Here is a 14,124-nt window from a genome sequence, read left to right on the forward strand (position 1 = left end):
GAGAGAAAAAAAATCTCTTCAGATGCCTCACTGCTCACTATACCCAAAATCGGAGCTGACATGCGGTACGTCGTCTTGTGGCAGCGACTACCAACAAAGTACACCGAGAGAACAGACCCATCACTGCCACCACCGTAAAGAAGAACTGTGTGCAAAAAGTCAAACCTACTGCCACTGCCAGAACCATGATGTGCGTCCACCGCACGACCATTTGAAGAGCTGAATGGAAAAGACCACCAACAGAAGGCACGAACAGGTCGCGGAGCTCCAGAAAAAACAACTCGACGTCTTGTCCGATTTTCTGGACCCATACAATTCGTTTGGTAAACAAAGAGACTATCATTTGTTCCGACGGCGATGTGCTCCCCATCGGGTGTTGCTTCTATTTTGTATATGGGTGCCCCAACATCCACACTGTAATCTGCTAAACGTGATGCGTAAGAAGACAAATCTATCTGTGCATATGCACCAGAAGAATGCCAAATCACTGATCCATCACGAAGGTTGCGAACAGTCAAAATGCCATCCATGCAACCAGAAAACAAAAAATGTCCCACAAGATACAGAGTGCTAACATGAGAAGTGGTGCCCATAAATGAGCTCTGTGTTGTTTTTTCCAACAGGATACCAGTTGGCGTGAATTGGGACGCATCACATCCAATGGAATCGCCGCCCCCCACATAATATTTCAATACCGTAATAAATCCATTATTCATACCAACCGCCAAAAATACGTCGCCCATCTCGGTAGGTCGCATTGAAGAAGCAACGGCACTCACAAGAGTAGCCGCGGTTGGGGTTTCAAAAAGAAAATACGTTTTTCCGGACTCTTGCCAAAGATACACACTTCGTTGCAACGCAACGACGACACCCATATGACCCCAGCTTAGTGGAGTAAAATTTGGACGTCCCTGGTCATCACACACAGATAGCCCTTCCGCACTAAGAACTCGATCGCATGTCTCACCTTGTCGACGAGGTGTTGCATGTTGTGAATATAACACACTTCTTCGTGACACTGGACTTGCGCCCTGCGAAACTGTGATATTTCCTCCATGTCCTCCCTGAGTCGGTGTGCACAATAAATCATTTTCATGCCTTACAGGTGTACGAAGTTGTGGTGAAGCGCATGAATGCAATGTTGCATTGCGACCTGGATGGGGGCTTGTCGCAAGAGTGCTGACAACATCACCACTCCTAGACCCACGCAGTGGGGAAGGAAATCCATTCGTACTGAGGGCAGGCGTTGTCCGGTGCGTGTCGCAACGCTGGGAGTAACTATACGGGCTGCCGCTGATAAAGCCCCCGTTCATGCCGGAGGATCGAGTCTCTTGATTCCCCATGCCCCAATTCTTCGACACCGCCAGCGGAGTATGACACCCGTTATTCAATTGAACATGCGCGGTAAATGTGGGCTTCGGTGAAGAAAAGGTCGATGCCGTTCTCTGAGACGATGGGAAACTTATTTGAGCTCCTTCAATGCGGTTTTTTATGGGGGTCGATGGCGGCGTACAAAATCCATCGTTTGGCTCCTGCGCCACCTCCGTCATGAGGTCTGCATTGAACGATGGCAATTGCAGCTGCCCATCCATCGTCGTAATGCCATCCCCTCGGTTCGCACAACCTGCTGAAAACGGGTAGTAGTCGCCCCCATTTAGGTCCAGGCGCGGGAAATTAGATGCAAGATCGCCGGCATGAAACAGCATGAGACCGCTGCCACCTAGTCCCATTCGTGACTCAAGCGTTTTGCGGTAACGCGCCTCCGCTACACTGCCAGCTGCGTGCGCACACATGTCATGTGGGTTGTGAAGAAACTCTTTGTAGTCCACAATGCCAATGAATCGGTCTTCCACCGTCTTTGGATTTGCGAAGCTTGTGTCGGCTGACAGCCCATTTGCCCAACCGTCTGTGGAGGCCGAGTAGGTAGAAGGCAACAGGCTGCTCGTAGATTTTTTTTGGACCGACAGATTCATTTAGTGCAGTACAGGTCAAAACCACAATGAAAGCAGCTGCGGCGCAGAAATAAGCGGGTGGCGCACGGCAGAGTAAAAAAAAAAGAAAAAAAAAATCAATGGCGTCAATCTAATGGTCCTCACAAGAAAATAATGGATGGTTTGTTGTGGGATATCGTTAAAGAACAGCACGATCAACCCAACCAGCCGCTTTTGCTTGTAAAGTATATATATATATATATTTGGGAATATCCTTCCGGTAGGTTATTACTGCTGTTGTTTCAGGGGATGTGTGATGAAATCCCGTTTCTCCTTTGGCTTTTTTTTTATACCTTCACTCTTTATTTGCACGCCCCCTCCTAAAACTTGCTCTATGGGGATGTATACAGAGAGATGTATTTTCACAGTGCTGCAGCACGGAGGGGAATTCCCTCGGCGTACCACGGAAACAAACAAACAAAAAAAAGAAGGGCTTATCGTCCATTCAAATAACAACAAGATAGAAAAAAGAGAAAAGCATAAATGCAGAAACACACGTGCACACAAATACACGGAATCAGAAAAAAAAAAAAAAAATAAGAAAGAAAGAGAGAGAGAGAGTGCACGAGTACAGATCCACAAGCAGAAATTCAAAAAAAAATGAGAGCATTCTCGGTAACGACAAATTACTGAGCCACCGCGCTGGCCCGGGGCGGCTGCGTGGCGGGGTTGTGTGTTTCACGCCCTCCGCTGCAGTTCCCTCTCCGGGGGCGGGGCTCTCCTTCACTTCTTCACTCAGCAGGACGGACGTGCTCTACGATGGCGTCTGACTCGTTGACATTCAAATTTGTTTAAGAAAACACTAAGAATGATAATAATAATAAAAGAAACAGGAAAATAAAATGAAGACACACACAAAAAAAATATTTATTTGCATTTGAAGGACCTTCCCGCATCAGATATATTTCCACTTTTCTTTTCGATTGTATTGACTCGTAAGTAAGCACATGAAAATTCTAAACTTTTGCCATACACAAACACAAGCAGAAAGAGAAAGGGGGATACCGAGAAGCCGTATGCCGTAGTTTGCTGCCCCATTCCCCTCACTCCACGACACTGCTCAACGTGCAAAGTATCCCGGTTGCCACTTCCCCGTGAAGGGTGGGATGGCGAAAAGTGGACTCGTCACCGGCAGCGTCAGCAGCGCAGTCACGTACCACGCAACCAAAAGAAGGCCCCCGGCAAGGCTCAGCCGTAGCGAGTTGGTGGTGTACCATGCAATTGTGGCGGTTGCGTTGGCGTGGTGACGGAACAAAAGCCACGTGGCAAACCAGAGCCAAGGAAGACCAATAAATCCGGCGCGAAAGTACCACTTGCAAACGCGCTCCGCCTGCTCTACGGTGAGTGGCCTCTTTGCAAGCATTCACGGCAGACGCAGTGGCCCAAACCTGTTCCACTCACAAATCCCACAACCGATGCGGTCAAACCTACTCGAGAAAAAAAAAAAAAAAGGTTCCGGTAAGTCGCAAGATTCAAATAAGAGAATGAAAATTTCCCGCACTGTGGTTAGATCATAAAGATGTGTTTCACGTGCACACCAAAATAGCAAGAGAGGGAAGCAAGCATATACATATAAACAGAGACACACATCCATACTTTTTCCTTCTTTTTCGTCACTACACCTTTTTCTTGTTTTTTTGCTTTTATTTATTACGTCGACAAAGATGTCTATCAGTACCAATGATGTAAATAATTACGTTACGCAAAAATAAAGCATGAGGAGGATCAATTGAAAGGTATAGGGGAAAAAAGAAACAAAACGCTTTTGTATTTGTGTGTGTGTGTCTGTTTTGGTGCCCCCGGGCACGTCATCGTGCTGATTCTTTACATTTAGAAAGGAAAGCAAAAAGGCTAAAGAAAAAAAATCCTAAAGGACTTCAGATGTGGCTTTCACACAAAGCCTGAGTTGCTCCCCGCAAGACGGCAAAAAATAGAATGTGGCCGCAATAAACCCCTCCCGGGAGAGAGTCATGCTGCTTCTACTCGAAGACTGGCGGCAGTGTCGAACGTTTATAAGGAAGCCGCATGCGGAAGAAATGATCGTTCGGCGTTCTCCCCTGTGTTTTGCCATTTGTGGGTGTCTGTTTTGATGACGCAACCGTCTTTTGTTGGCGTTCGCGCTGGGCGCCTTTAAGACGTGCCAGTGCCGTGTCTGCTCCATATGATAAAGATGTCACTTTATTCGCCCCTCCCGCACCCCGCCGCGCCGACAGGGACTCGATTCGCATTAGATCCCTCTCTTCCCTGTTTGGCCCAACAATCATTGGGCGAAATGGCCGGATTGTGGGCGGTGCAGGCGGAGAGCACGACGGCAGCTTGCCTCGCTCTTCTTGCAGAGTAAGAGACGGAGCCGGCGTTACCCGTTCCAACGCGTAAGTTACTACGGGCGATGTCTCTATCCCCGACGCATCCCTAGGCGATGTGACGAAAGCACCTGAGCTGTGAGTCACAAACGGTCTCATTCTTTCGGGTTCAGGCAACGGCGGGGACAACAATATTGTCGAGAGATTTACATTACGTTTCTGTCCGAGTTGTTGCTGATGCCCCTGCCGCGCCGTCAGTGGTGGCGCCCTTTGAGATGCAGTTCTTTCGGCATCTAATCCATCTTCCACAAGAAAAAAAGACCCCTCATCTGAACCCCAGAAGACGTACATCGGTCCATGGTTGTCGCCTAACGGAATTCCCAACTGCACTCCAGGATAGTAGTCAACCACAGTACCATGAAATGGAAGCACACGCCGCGTACCTCTCCCGCCTGCTTCTGCCGCGGCAGCACTTCTTTGTCCTCTTAATTGCTCTACGTTATCAGGAAGACCGGTACGCACGCTATAAGTCACGTTAGCAATGGGAATGACCTCATCGTTGAACATGATATAACCTGCTGGATTAGAGGACAGTGCTGCACATAAATCTCCCGCGTGCCGCGTGCTCACAGGAAGAGGCACATACACAACCCCGCTCTCCTCGTCTTCCCGCAAATTCCCTCCGGATTCACATAGATATGGGGAGCTTGCGAGATTTTTCGTAAAGAATGCCCGTTGAGCCTCTAAGTCCTCACCAGAGAGACCCAAGTCACGCAACAGCTTATTAATCATCCGTGTCAGCCGTTCCACTGTTTTCTCGTGTAACGATGCCCGAAGGAGTATTTTCTGCAGATATTCCCCCTTCTTCCCTTTTTTTGCGCCATCCGCAAGTTGACGCAACTGAGTACGATGCCGAGCACGGTGGGAAATACGCTTCATGCGAAGCTGAACGAGAGTTTTAAGTTTTTCCTCCCGAGAAAGTAACAGAAGCGCCCTGTTCCCTTCTTCTTCTTCCTGCTCACTTTTGCCCCTGATCAAGTCTTTGAAAAGAGCAGAGCTAAACGCGTCGTATCCCACGACAGTTGGCAAAAGATCCATCGCCCCTTTTTGTCCTTTTCGAAAAGAGGACTCTTCCCGCAGCTTCGCTGCTGCCGCCTGAAGCTCAAAAAAGGCCGCCTTCGCGCGTAACGTCACCGGGTTGTTTTCCCAAAACAAAATTTGCCGTTTACGCTGCTCCTGTTGTTCCAGCGTTATAAATTCCTTCATCTCCTCATTCTCCCTTTTTTCTGAGCTCAACACCGGCTTTGCCCCCACGGAGGCCGCAGCAGAGAAGTAGTCCATCACCGCACGTCGCCGGTATGGATCGTCCTCCTTCTTCATTGTAACATTCATCGTACTACTCGCCGCCCCTTCCTCACACGACAAGACGGCTGCCAGACGGCTTACCTCTTCCGCATATGTCCCAAAAAATCCCAATAGAAGAGCCACGCTCGACTCTATGGAGTCCATCTCTTTTTTCAATCTCACCATGTCCTTAAAGTGCTGCTCCCGTAATCCTCGCACACCCAGATAAATTTCATTGAACTCCTCCAGTAGCGTTTTCCTCCCCTCCATTGCCGCTGATTTTTTTCGGCCTAAAATGAACGCTTGGAGCATTCCACTTTTCTTTCCACTCGGGCTCAAAGTTGCGTTGGCAGCATTTTCCTGATATTGAGCAAATTTCTGTTTCATAAGCTGAAGCCTCTTTGCCTTTCGCCGTCGCTGTTCCTCCAACAAGACTTTAGGCTGGGGTGATTTGCTTATCTCAGCCTCGACAGATAATGCACTTCCTCTTCGAGGGCGATTCAGCTGCCGGATGTACCGTTCATAGTCAAAAACGGCGCCCACACTGTCATCACCCATAAGCGGGATGGTCTGCGTTGACGCCGTCCTAAGTTGAACAACTCCTTTCACTGAAGCTGCATTCACGGTCACAAAATTTGTTTCTACCTTCCTAGGGGCTGGCTTCGGTCTTGTCACTCCTGATATTAACGGTGATGAATGTGGCATTTCCGCCGGTTGGGATAACGAAGAGACTCCCGCCACTGCCAGGACCGCCGGTATCGGTGTGACGTGCTTTGCGGGAACTTCACTCGTGGGCATTGTGGTCAACGATGAGACTTTGACAACCGCGTTGCTTTGCTTTGCGACAGCCCCCGTTGTCGACGGCGACGACGGCGCATTATTCTTTCCCAATTCACTTGTCGTGGAGAGCTGGGGCTCGGAGTCCATTATGGCTTCAGCGCTGCCAGAAGATGTGGAGTTATTTTGAACGGCTTCCGAAAGTGACAGGTTCGACGATGCTTGTATCGTCGGCAACGCATACTCCGACTTCGGCGTCTTGGTTTCCGGAATAACGGCCAGCAAAGCCCGTGACGTGGAATCCTTAAAATTTTCACCAAAATGCCCACCTTGCGCCTGGGAATTATGTGACCTTCGTCGCCTCCACATGGCGTCCTGCAGCTGGTATCGCAGCAAGAGGACCTCACGAAAGTAACAACGCAGCATAAAATTATGCGCCTTACGGAAACGATCAAGTCTCTCCCCCAATTCACGGCACTGCTGCTCACTCTTGCTTAGTTCAAGCTCAAGGTCTCTCGTGCGCTGTTGAAACGCCGCCGACCGCCTCTCTTCTGCGGCAAGTTCAACGCCGGGAAGAGCTTTTTGGATCGTATTCTCGACAAGCTCCTGTACCACAGCCGCACAGACGTCCTCTGCAGGCTCGCTTCGGCCTGGTACAAGGGTTCCAATGTGATCATAGACGCGGTAAGTGAGGCGCTGCAGACGTCGTTGCACATCTGCACGGACCTGCGGGTGGACGTTGTGAAACGCGAGAAGGCTATTCACTTCCCGCAAATTGCTCTCTATACACAAGGAAAATTTCCCCATTTTCACGCGACAACACCGTGGTGTCGTGTTGGATGCCGCGGTCGTTCTCCTTAAATATATATATTTGTTAACCCCTTTTTTTTCTTTTTCTTGTTCCCCCGTCCTCTATAAGCAATTAAGAAAGTGAAAAAAAAAAAAGACAAAAAAAGTAGAAGAAAAAAAAAAAAAAAGAGAAGAGGTGATAAAAAATTAGCAACACGGGAAATAAGCAGCCGAACCGGCAGAAACAAAAAGAAAAGGAACGTCTTTTAAAAGACACACGAATAAGACAACCATCAACAGCATCAAAATCGTCCCAACAGCGATCAAAAGAACCGTCATCATGATGGCAGAGCCTAATTGTTGCGGGCAAAGCAAAAACCCCGCATCGCTGACAACTTGCTTCTCTGGGAAAAGCACAAAAAAAAAAATTCTTTAAAAAACAAAAAATTTTGTAGGCCTTTCAGCTGCCACTCTCTATTTGTGTAGGAGAGGAAAAAAAACTTGTTTTTGTTCTCTGCTTCGCTCCAGTTGCATTCCGTCATCTTCCTGGAGCGGCATGAATGACATTTCATTTTTTTTTTCTTTCCTTTACAGTACGCTTCTTTTCACTTTCTCCCGCCACTGCTGGATCCCCCTCTCAAACACACCGCTCACCATGCCTCTTGGGCAGTAAACACTCGTCACGCCAATCGAGGAGACACTCTCAATATTGTTCGTCTGGTTGTCAAAGAAAACAAACTGAGAAAAGTCCTCCTTGACGTCTATTTCCTTCTCCCTAAGCTTGCGCAGAATCGTCCGATGGTGACTTGCCTTATTAGCGGAGTAAATCTCTACAAGATCCCCAAAGAGTGAGAGCATCGGCACGCGTCTCCCCGAGCTGTCGGTGAATTGAAAGAGCTGCAGGAGCTCCATCGCCCAGCGGGGCTCATCGCATGTGGAAGAAATTGCCAGCGATGTGGAGCTCCATTTTGGATCGGTTGAAAGTTTCTGCAGCAGCTCCCGCGTCTCCCCGAGAAGACGCACATTTGTGCCGGCCCTGTCAAAGGCACCGTTTGGGTCGCTGGGGTCCGCCCTGAACGGCGCCCCACCACCACCCCACAATTCATACATCTCTGGAGCCCATAGTGTACCGTCTAAATCAAAGACAATAACAAGCGGCACGCTTTCTTCAGTCATCCGTTCTTCAATTTCCCCTCCACTGAACGGCGAAGGAGGCAGGAATAGAGAGACATAAACGATGGGACAGTAGGAAGAAAGGGCAAAAGCGCGTACCATGTTGGAGCGCTCCTGCCACCCGCAGTGTCCACAGAAAGATGCAAGCATGTACACACACAACATATATCACAATCAGAAGGAACCTCAAGAGGGGAAAAAAGAAAAAAAAAGGAAATGAACTTCTCCACTCCGTCCCTCAATCCCACACTTCTAGCTGTTAAAAAAAAAAAACGCCGCCATAAGTTCGTCTTTAGCGTCCTCATACGCATCAATAATTGCACTCACAGAAGCAGCTTTTTCGGGGTTGTGAATGCTGTAGAAATGCTCCAAGCGCCACCGCCACAGACAGCGGTTCGCCGCATCCCCCAACGCACCGTTCATGATTGCTGCTCCCACGGCACAGCATCACGGATCCGTTTGCCTCTCCCCAAATCAGCGCCAAAAGAAAATAATTTTTTTTTGTTCCCTCGTGAATGTGTCGCCGACAGCCTCATCGTGCGGTGCCAGGGGTCCATTACCGAATGGACGCGTTTCTTCAAAAAGCCAAAAGTCAGCCATTCCGCAGTGCCGTGCTCTGCACCTCAGCCCGCACAATCCGCGTCGTGCCGGGGCACAAATGTAACGCCATGAGTTCTGGGGGGCGGGGGGTGCACGTGTTGCCTTCACGAGTGAAAGTCGTCAATTTTCTTTTTTTTTTTTGCACACAAAAATACAAAATACGAGAAAAAAATGAAAGAATAATTCCAAAACCAAAAAAACACAAGAAAAACACATTGGGAGGCGAGTAGAAGCAGGAAAAGGTGCGCAAAGGATATAATAATGAAAGGGGAGAAAAGAAAGGGCGTGTCTTGAAATGGAGAAACAACAAAAAAAAAAAGAATCATTACTAATGATGCGCTACCGTCCGATGCAACTGTTGTTTGTATGCGTTTATGCGTGTCTGGGGACCCCGTTCCAATGTAAAAATTACGACAAAGCCCACGTAACACAGCAAAACACGTCCAGAATCAACCCATTAAATCCAACAGTGGCGCAGCCAAAAAAAATAAAAAACTAAAGCACATGTGACAAAACAAAAACAAAAACAAAAAACAACAACAAGAAGGGGAAAAAGGCAAAAGGGACAATTTTCCCTCCGTGTGAGGGAAATAGACAAACGCACGCACGCACACAGAAAGGGAGGAAGAGAAGAATGGAGGGAAGGCGTTGGATGCATGAATAAATTAGAAAAGTGTTTGTGAACCGTTCCGTCCCTCCGTCTCCTGTTGCGGCACCCGGTCCCACCCCTCCCACCCGTCAGTTACTCATCTACCGCCCGCCCCCATGGAAGGGAGATTGGGCATAATTTTGGTTCGTTTTTGTTGTTGTTGTTGTTGTTGTCGTTTTTTCGCACTTATTTCTCGCGTGTGTGTGTTTGTGGCCAATTCATCCGCTTCCACCGCCCCACCAGTCACGCAGCTAAATGTGCAGTCACAACTGCCACCAAAGAAAAGAAATAAAATAATAATAACAAATCCAAAACAAGACAAAATACGCTCTGATACGTGTAATCAAAACCCTCGTTTACTTTTTCATTGCGACCTCCCGCCCTCAGCAAAACCACAACTTCCCGAGCATGTGTTCTCCACATGAAATGGTGTTTGTAACCCGTTTAATTGAAGATAAATAGGCACATGCAGTTCTCTTCTCTATCACATCCCTTTATGGCTTATATAAATAAATAAATAAATATATATATATATTACGATCAGGTGGGTAGTGTGTTTGCAAAGCCATTGCAAACAAAAACAATGGTTGTAATCTCCTCTTAGCATGAATCACAGTTGCCTATTTTCACGTACGGTTCGCATCCTTCCAGTAAACTTTGCTTTAAATTTTATCTCTGCTTGTTGTCAAGTGACGAGGGTTTTCCTTCCCATTTCCACTTTTCTCACTACACAAAGGTCCAAAAACGTACGTATCCATCCTGTGATGCGGTTACAACGCAACGGGAAATGCTGCTTACCCACACACCACGCGAAAGGCCCTTCCAGGCCTGTGGAAACCCTCCCAATACCTCCGTTAGTTTGCGTACGTCCCACAGGTACAAATTCTCGCCAACACTCGCTGCCAAATGTACATCATCTACATGAAGACCCGTCACATAATCTTTTAGTTGCAGCGTGTGTGTAAAGTTTGCAGATGGCAACCCATCAATGATGGGCTTTCCCGTGGGGCGATAAGGGACGCGGTAGTCCCAGGAAAGAATGGTGCTGTCAAAGGACCCGGTAAAGAATTGGTTGTTGTCTCGAACTGTCAGTGCTGGCAGTTTACGTGAGTGTCCTTTAAAGGAAGTCAGAATGGAGTTTGAGGCGACGTCCACAACCGTTATAGACCCGTCGCTGCCTCCCACTAATACAACAGATCCCGTAGGAATGCAGTCCATCACCTGCGCATTGGACGAGATAGTCAGATGCTGCACCGGCCTGTCGTTACTGCAAAGAACAATACTGCGGCTCAGTCCACCAATAAGAAGTGGTGGAACCGTTTGCCCATGCACGTACGATACGCAATACACGTCGTTCCCCAAAGATGTAGATGACGTTGGCGATAGTGCCGCCCCGTCGATGCCTCCCATCTCAAAGGACCATTCAACTGCATTGCCATCCTCACAGCCCGTGGCAAATTGGTACCTCTCCTTAAAGCTGATGTCCCAGATGGCGGCTTCGTGGGTGTGTGCTTGCATTAGAGAATTTCCAAGTTCATCCACAAAGTACACATTGCCCATGGACGAACCCACTGCAAAGCGTCCTTCCACAGCGTCAGACACCACGCAAAGAAACTTATCGCCCGGGACACCAGTAAAGGCGGAACGAAGGACAACGGCACCATGGATATTGAGTGGGCGCTCTCGAGGCGCGGACACCACCTCACGCGGAGCAATGTCCACCACATCTACGGAAGCGTTAATGCGTACACGAGGTTTGTCCCCAGTGGTTCCCACTACTGTGTCAGAGGTTGTTGGGACACCCCATCCAGAAGTCCGTCGTGAGTACCATGACTCCGCGGTTACAAGTCGATTGCATGACATCGATGTTGCCATCGACAATTCTGACACTGACGCCGATAAGCAACTTTGAATTCTCGTAATCTCCGCCTCCTTAAGAAGAAAGCGCGGAAAGTGTGGATGCGGTTCCAGGCAGATGATAACCCTAGCGTTGGAACTGAACCCTTGAAAGTTACGACTCTCTGACTCCTTCAGGAGCTCCTCAAGAATGCGGCAGGAGGCAATGGACTTGTGCGCATTTACAAGAACAAACCAGGCTCCGTCATACATGGCCGCTTTGAATTGCTCGACAAACACCTCTGCCTTCGGCCTTAGGCGTAACTTCACTCCGAGGTCAATTGTGACGATGTGCATATTCAGCGTTTTGGCCACAAGCTCAATCTCGGCAATTGGATTTACGTCATAGCAGACACAAACAATACACCGACCGACAGCCACCATTTCCACGGCCCGCATGAGGCGCCGCCGCATTGAATTTTCCGATGGCCGTCTCAAGTTTACATGAAATGAATCTTCAGTGCGTGCAGGTGTATCTATTTTTTCAAATTCCAACAGCTCAGGAACGCTATTTACTTTGTTTAAATAACCTGCACCCATGCTGTGGCATGGAGCACTCCCCGTGGTCTCCGCCGTGAGGTCGCTGGAGGCAACCGAAGTTTTATCCTCCTCCCCATCTTTCATTGCCGCAGACTGACTGGCACAAGACCCAGTGTCCAACAAGAATGCCGTCTGGGACGACAGTTTTGACAAAGATGATTGTACCGGGGTCTCTTGGGAAACCGGTAGAGACAAATCCTCGTCAGCTATTTTGTTCAAAACAGTCTCCAGTAACGGCTGTTGGGCAACTCCGCTAACACAACCGTCACACCTCACGCTTTCTTCGATTTTCACCCGCTCCGAGGGCTCATTGGTCTTTTCATATACCACAGACACTTGCCGGGATGCATCCCCAGAGAGCAGGATCTCGCGCAGTTCACCCCTGTCCGTGACGGCCTGCCCATCCACCTCCACGATGCGGGCATCAAAAGGCAATTTTTGCGCGATGCCTGCTTCGGCCCCGTTCGGGTAAGCCTTAATTTGACAGTCCGGTTCAACAGAAATGCTGCGCAAAAATTCATCCGCCGTTGCCTCTAGTAAATTTCCACGCCCATGAGACATATGGCAGCTTCACGGTGTTTTGGTGGCGGTGTATCCCCACGCCGACGCCCCGCTCGTGGCAGTCCTCTTTCACCGCCCTTGCCCTTGAGTGCGTCCGGGTGTTCCCCCACCGTTACTTCCTACTCCCGCTGTTGACTCACGTGTTAGATCCCACCGCCAAATAAAATTATTTACCGCTGCTGCCTTTTTTTAAAAAAAAAAAAAAAAAACGCGCTTTGTGGCTGGTTGTGCACGTCAAGGCGACCAAGCAGCAAAGCAAAAAAGAAAAATTGAAAAAAAAAAAAAAACCGGAGAAAATAACAAAAAACAGAGAGAAAACACACGCAGTAACAGACACACTCACAAATAGAGAGAGAGAGACAAGAAGAAAAAAAAAAAAAAAACAGAAAGGATGTGTATTCTCATGCATGCACGTACGCGCATAGATGAATGTATCTAGCTGTTGCATCTAAATTGTCTCGGGAAGAGAGAAACAAAGAAAGAAAGAGCATAAATAAATACATACGTGTGTAAATAAAAGCTGCTCTTTGATGGAGGAGTAAAATGTTTAATTCTTTAAGGCAGAAAATTTTCTTGCCTTTATTTTTCCCCCTCTTTTTTTTTTTTTTTTTTTGTATGTGTGTGTGCGTGTGTTTTTGTGTTTTTGCTCCCGACAAAACAATGCGAAGTCGCAAAGTGCGCTAAGTGAGCCGCCTCGTACGTACACTAGAGAAACGCCACAACAACAACAACAACAAAAGGCAACATCCACAAAAACAGACAAAAAGAAAAAGGCGGAACAACAAAAAAGGAGAGAGAACAAAGTAGCCGATGACGTCTGCCACCTGCGTTTCCCCTCCGCCCACAACCACACAAAAACCAAAAAAAAAAAGCTCCAGTCTACAGGAGACGCTCTCAACATCACCGCTGTGGTTACATCATTGGACGGATATAGGGACAAACGCACAGCAAAAAGAAAAAAAATGGGAGAAAACAGGAACCAAATGAGAGAAGCGAATATTTCCCCCGCACCATCAGCCACGGTTAGAACGGCTACGTGACTTCATCTCCACAAAAGGGCTTGTGGGAGAAATAGACATGCGCCACAACGCACGCTCAGCATTCGGCCGAAGAGGGGCCTTTTCAATACGCCTCCGGGCTGCAATACCAACGACTGCCTCGTGTCCCTTCCCCTCATCACGCTGCATGTACATCTCTGCCAAAGTCATGTTTTCATCATGTGGTGCATGAGATCCTACGCGGCGGCATCGGCGTGAACTCGAACGAGCGTTAACGGACGCAGGAAAGTTTGCATAATTCTCAGCAGCATCCACAGGAGGAGAAGCGGTGGGTCTATCAGCAGCTTCCGCCCGTCGTTGTCGACCGCGTGTGTGATTCATCAGTTTGCTCCGGACATCCCTCAAGAGGCCTAATGCTCTACGGACTCCATCTGTAAGCTGTTCATTTTTCGGTGACGCACTTTTTTCTGAGACCAAAAACGTCTCCACCCCAGAGCTCTCCT

At 48.4% G+C, this 14,124-nt stretch overlaps 5 protein-coding genes across 5 annotated transcripts, besides 14 other annotated features; all 5 read right to left on the reverse strand.

Annotated features, from left to right (window-relative positions):
- Tc00.1047053506305.5 (hypothetical protein, conserved) lies at positions 1-1,973 on the reverse strand (the record flags this gene model as incomplete). The annotated part of the gene is made up of 1 exon (XM_802727.1): positions 1-1,973. A coding segment is annotated over one exon (1,973 nt), but the record flags the coding sequence as incomplete, so codon positions are not given.
- Positions 1-2,356: a sequence feature (heterozygous, non-Esmeraldo-like haplotype).
- Positions 2,357-3,245: a sequence feature (haploid, non-Esmeraldo-like haplotype).
- Positions 2,511-2,552: a sequence feature (GA-rich).
- Positions 3,246-3,410: a sequence feature (areas merged during assembly that could not be assigned to a particular haplotype. This can correspond to areas where the two haplotypes were merged or to regions with more than two copies in the genome that were merged during assembly.).
- Positions 3,411-3,723: a sequence feature (haploid, non-Esmeraldo-like haplotype).
- Positions 3,724-14,124: a sequence feature (heterozygous, non-Esmeraldo-like haplotype).
- On the reverse strand, positions 3,971-7,222 carry Tc00.1047053506305.10 (hypothetical protein, conserved; the record flags this gene model as incomplete). Its single annotated transcript, XM_802723.1, has 1 exon — positions 3,971-7,222. The coding sequence occupies one exon, from the start codon at positions 7,220-7,222 to the stop codon at positions 3,971-3,973; it is 3,252 nt and encodes a 1,083-aa protein (XP_807816.1).
- Positions 7,349-7,397: a sequence feature (A-rich).
- Positions 7,793-8,542, reverse strand: Tc00.1047053506305.20 (hypothetical protein, conserved; the record flags this gene model as incomplete). Its single annotated transcript, XM_802724.1, has 1 exon — positions 7,793-8,542. One exon carries the CDS (start codon positions 8,540-8,542, stop codon positions 7,793-7,795), a length of 750 nt encoding a protein of 249 aa, XP_807817.1.
- Positions 9,489-9,523: a microsatellite.
- Positions 9,774-9,803: a microsatellite.
- Positions 10,128-10,163: a sequence feature (AT_rich).
- Positions 10,353-12,623, reverse strand: Tc00.1047053506305.29 (hypothetical protein, conserved; the record flags this gene model as incomplete). The annotated part of the gene is made up of 1 exon (XM_802726.1): positions 10,353-12,623. The coding sequence occupies one exon, from the start codon at positions 12,621-12,623 to the stop codon at positions 10,353-10,355; it is 2,271 nt and encodes a 756-aa protein (XP_807819.1).
- Positions 12,808-12,832: a sequence feature (AT_rich).
- Positions 12,876-13,012: a sequence feature (A-rich).
- Positions 13,192-13,236: a sequence feature (T-rich).
- Positions 13,342-13,395: a microsatellite.
- Tc00.1047053506305.40 (kinesin, putative) lies at positions 13,637-14,124 on the reverse strand (the record flags this gene model as incomplete). The annotated part of the gene is made up of 1 exon (XM_802725.1): positions 13,637-14,124. A coding segment is annotated over one exon (488 nt), but the record flags the coding sequence as incomplete, so codon positions are not given.

This window comes from Trypanosoma cruzi, genomic scaffold, assembly GCF_000209065.1.
Source record: "Trypanosoma cruzi strain CL Brener 1047053516421 genomic scaffold, whole genome shotgun sequence".
Classification (NCBI taxonomy): Eukaryota; Euglenozoa; class Kinetoplastea; order Trypanosomatida; family Trypanosomatidae; genus Trypanosoma; species Trypanosoma cruzi.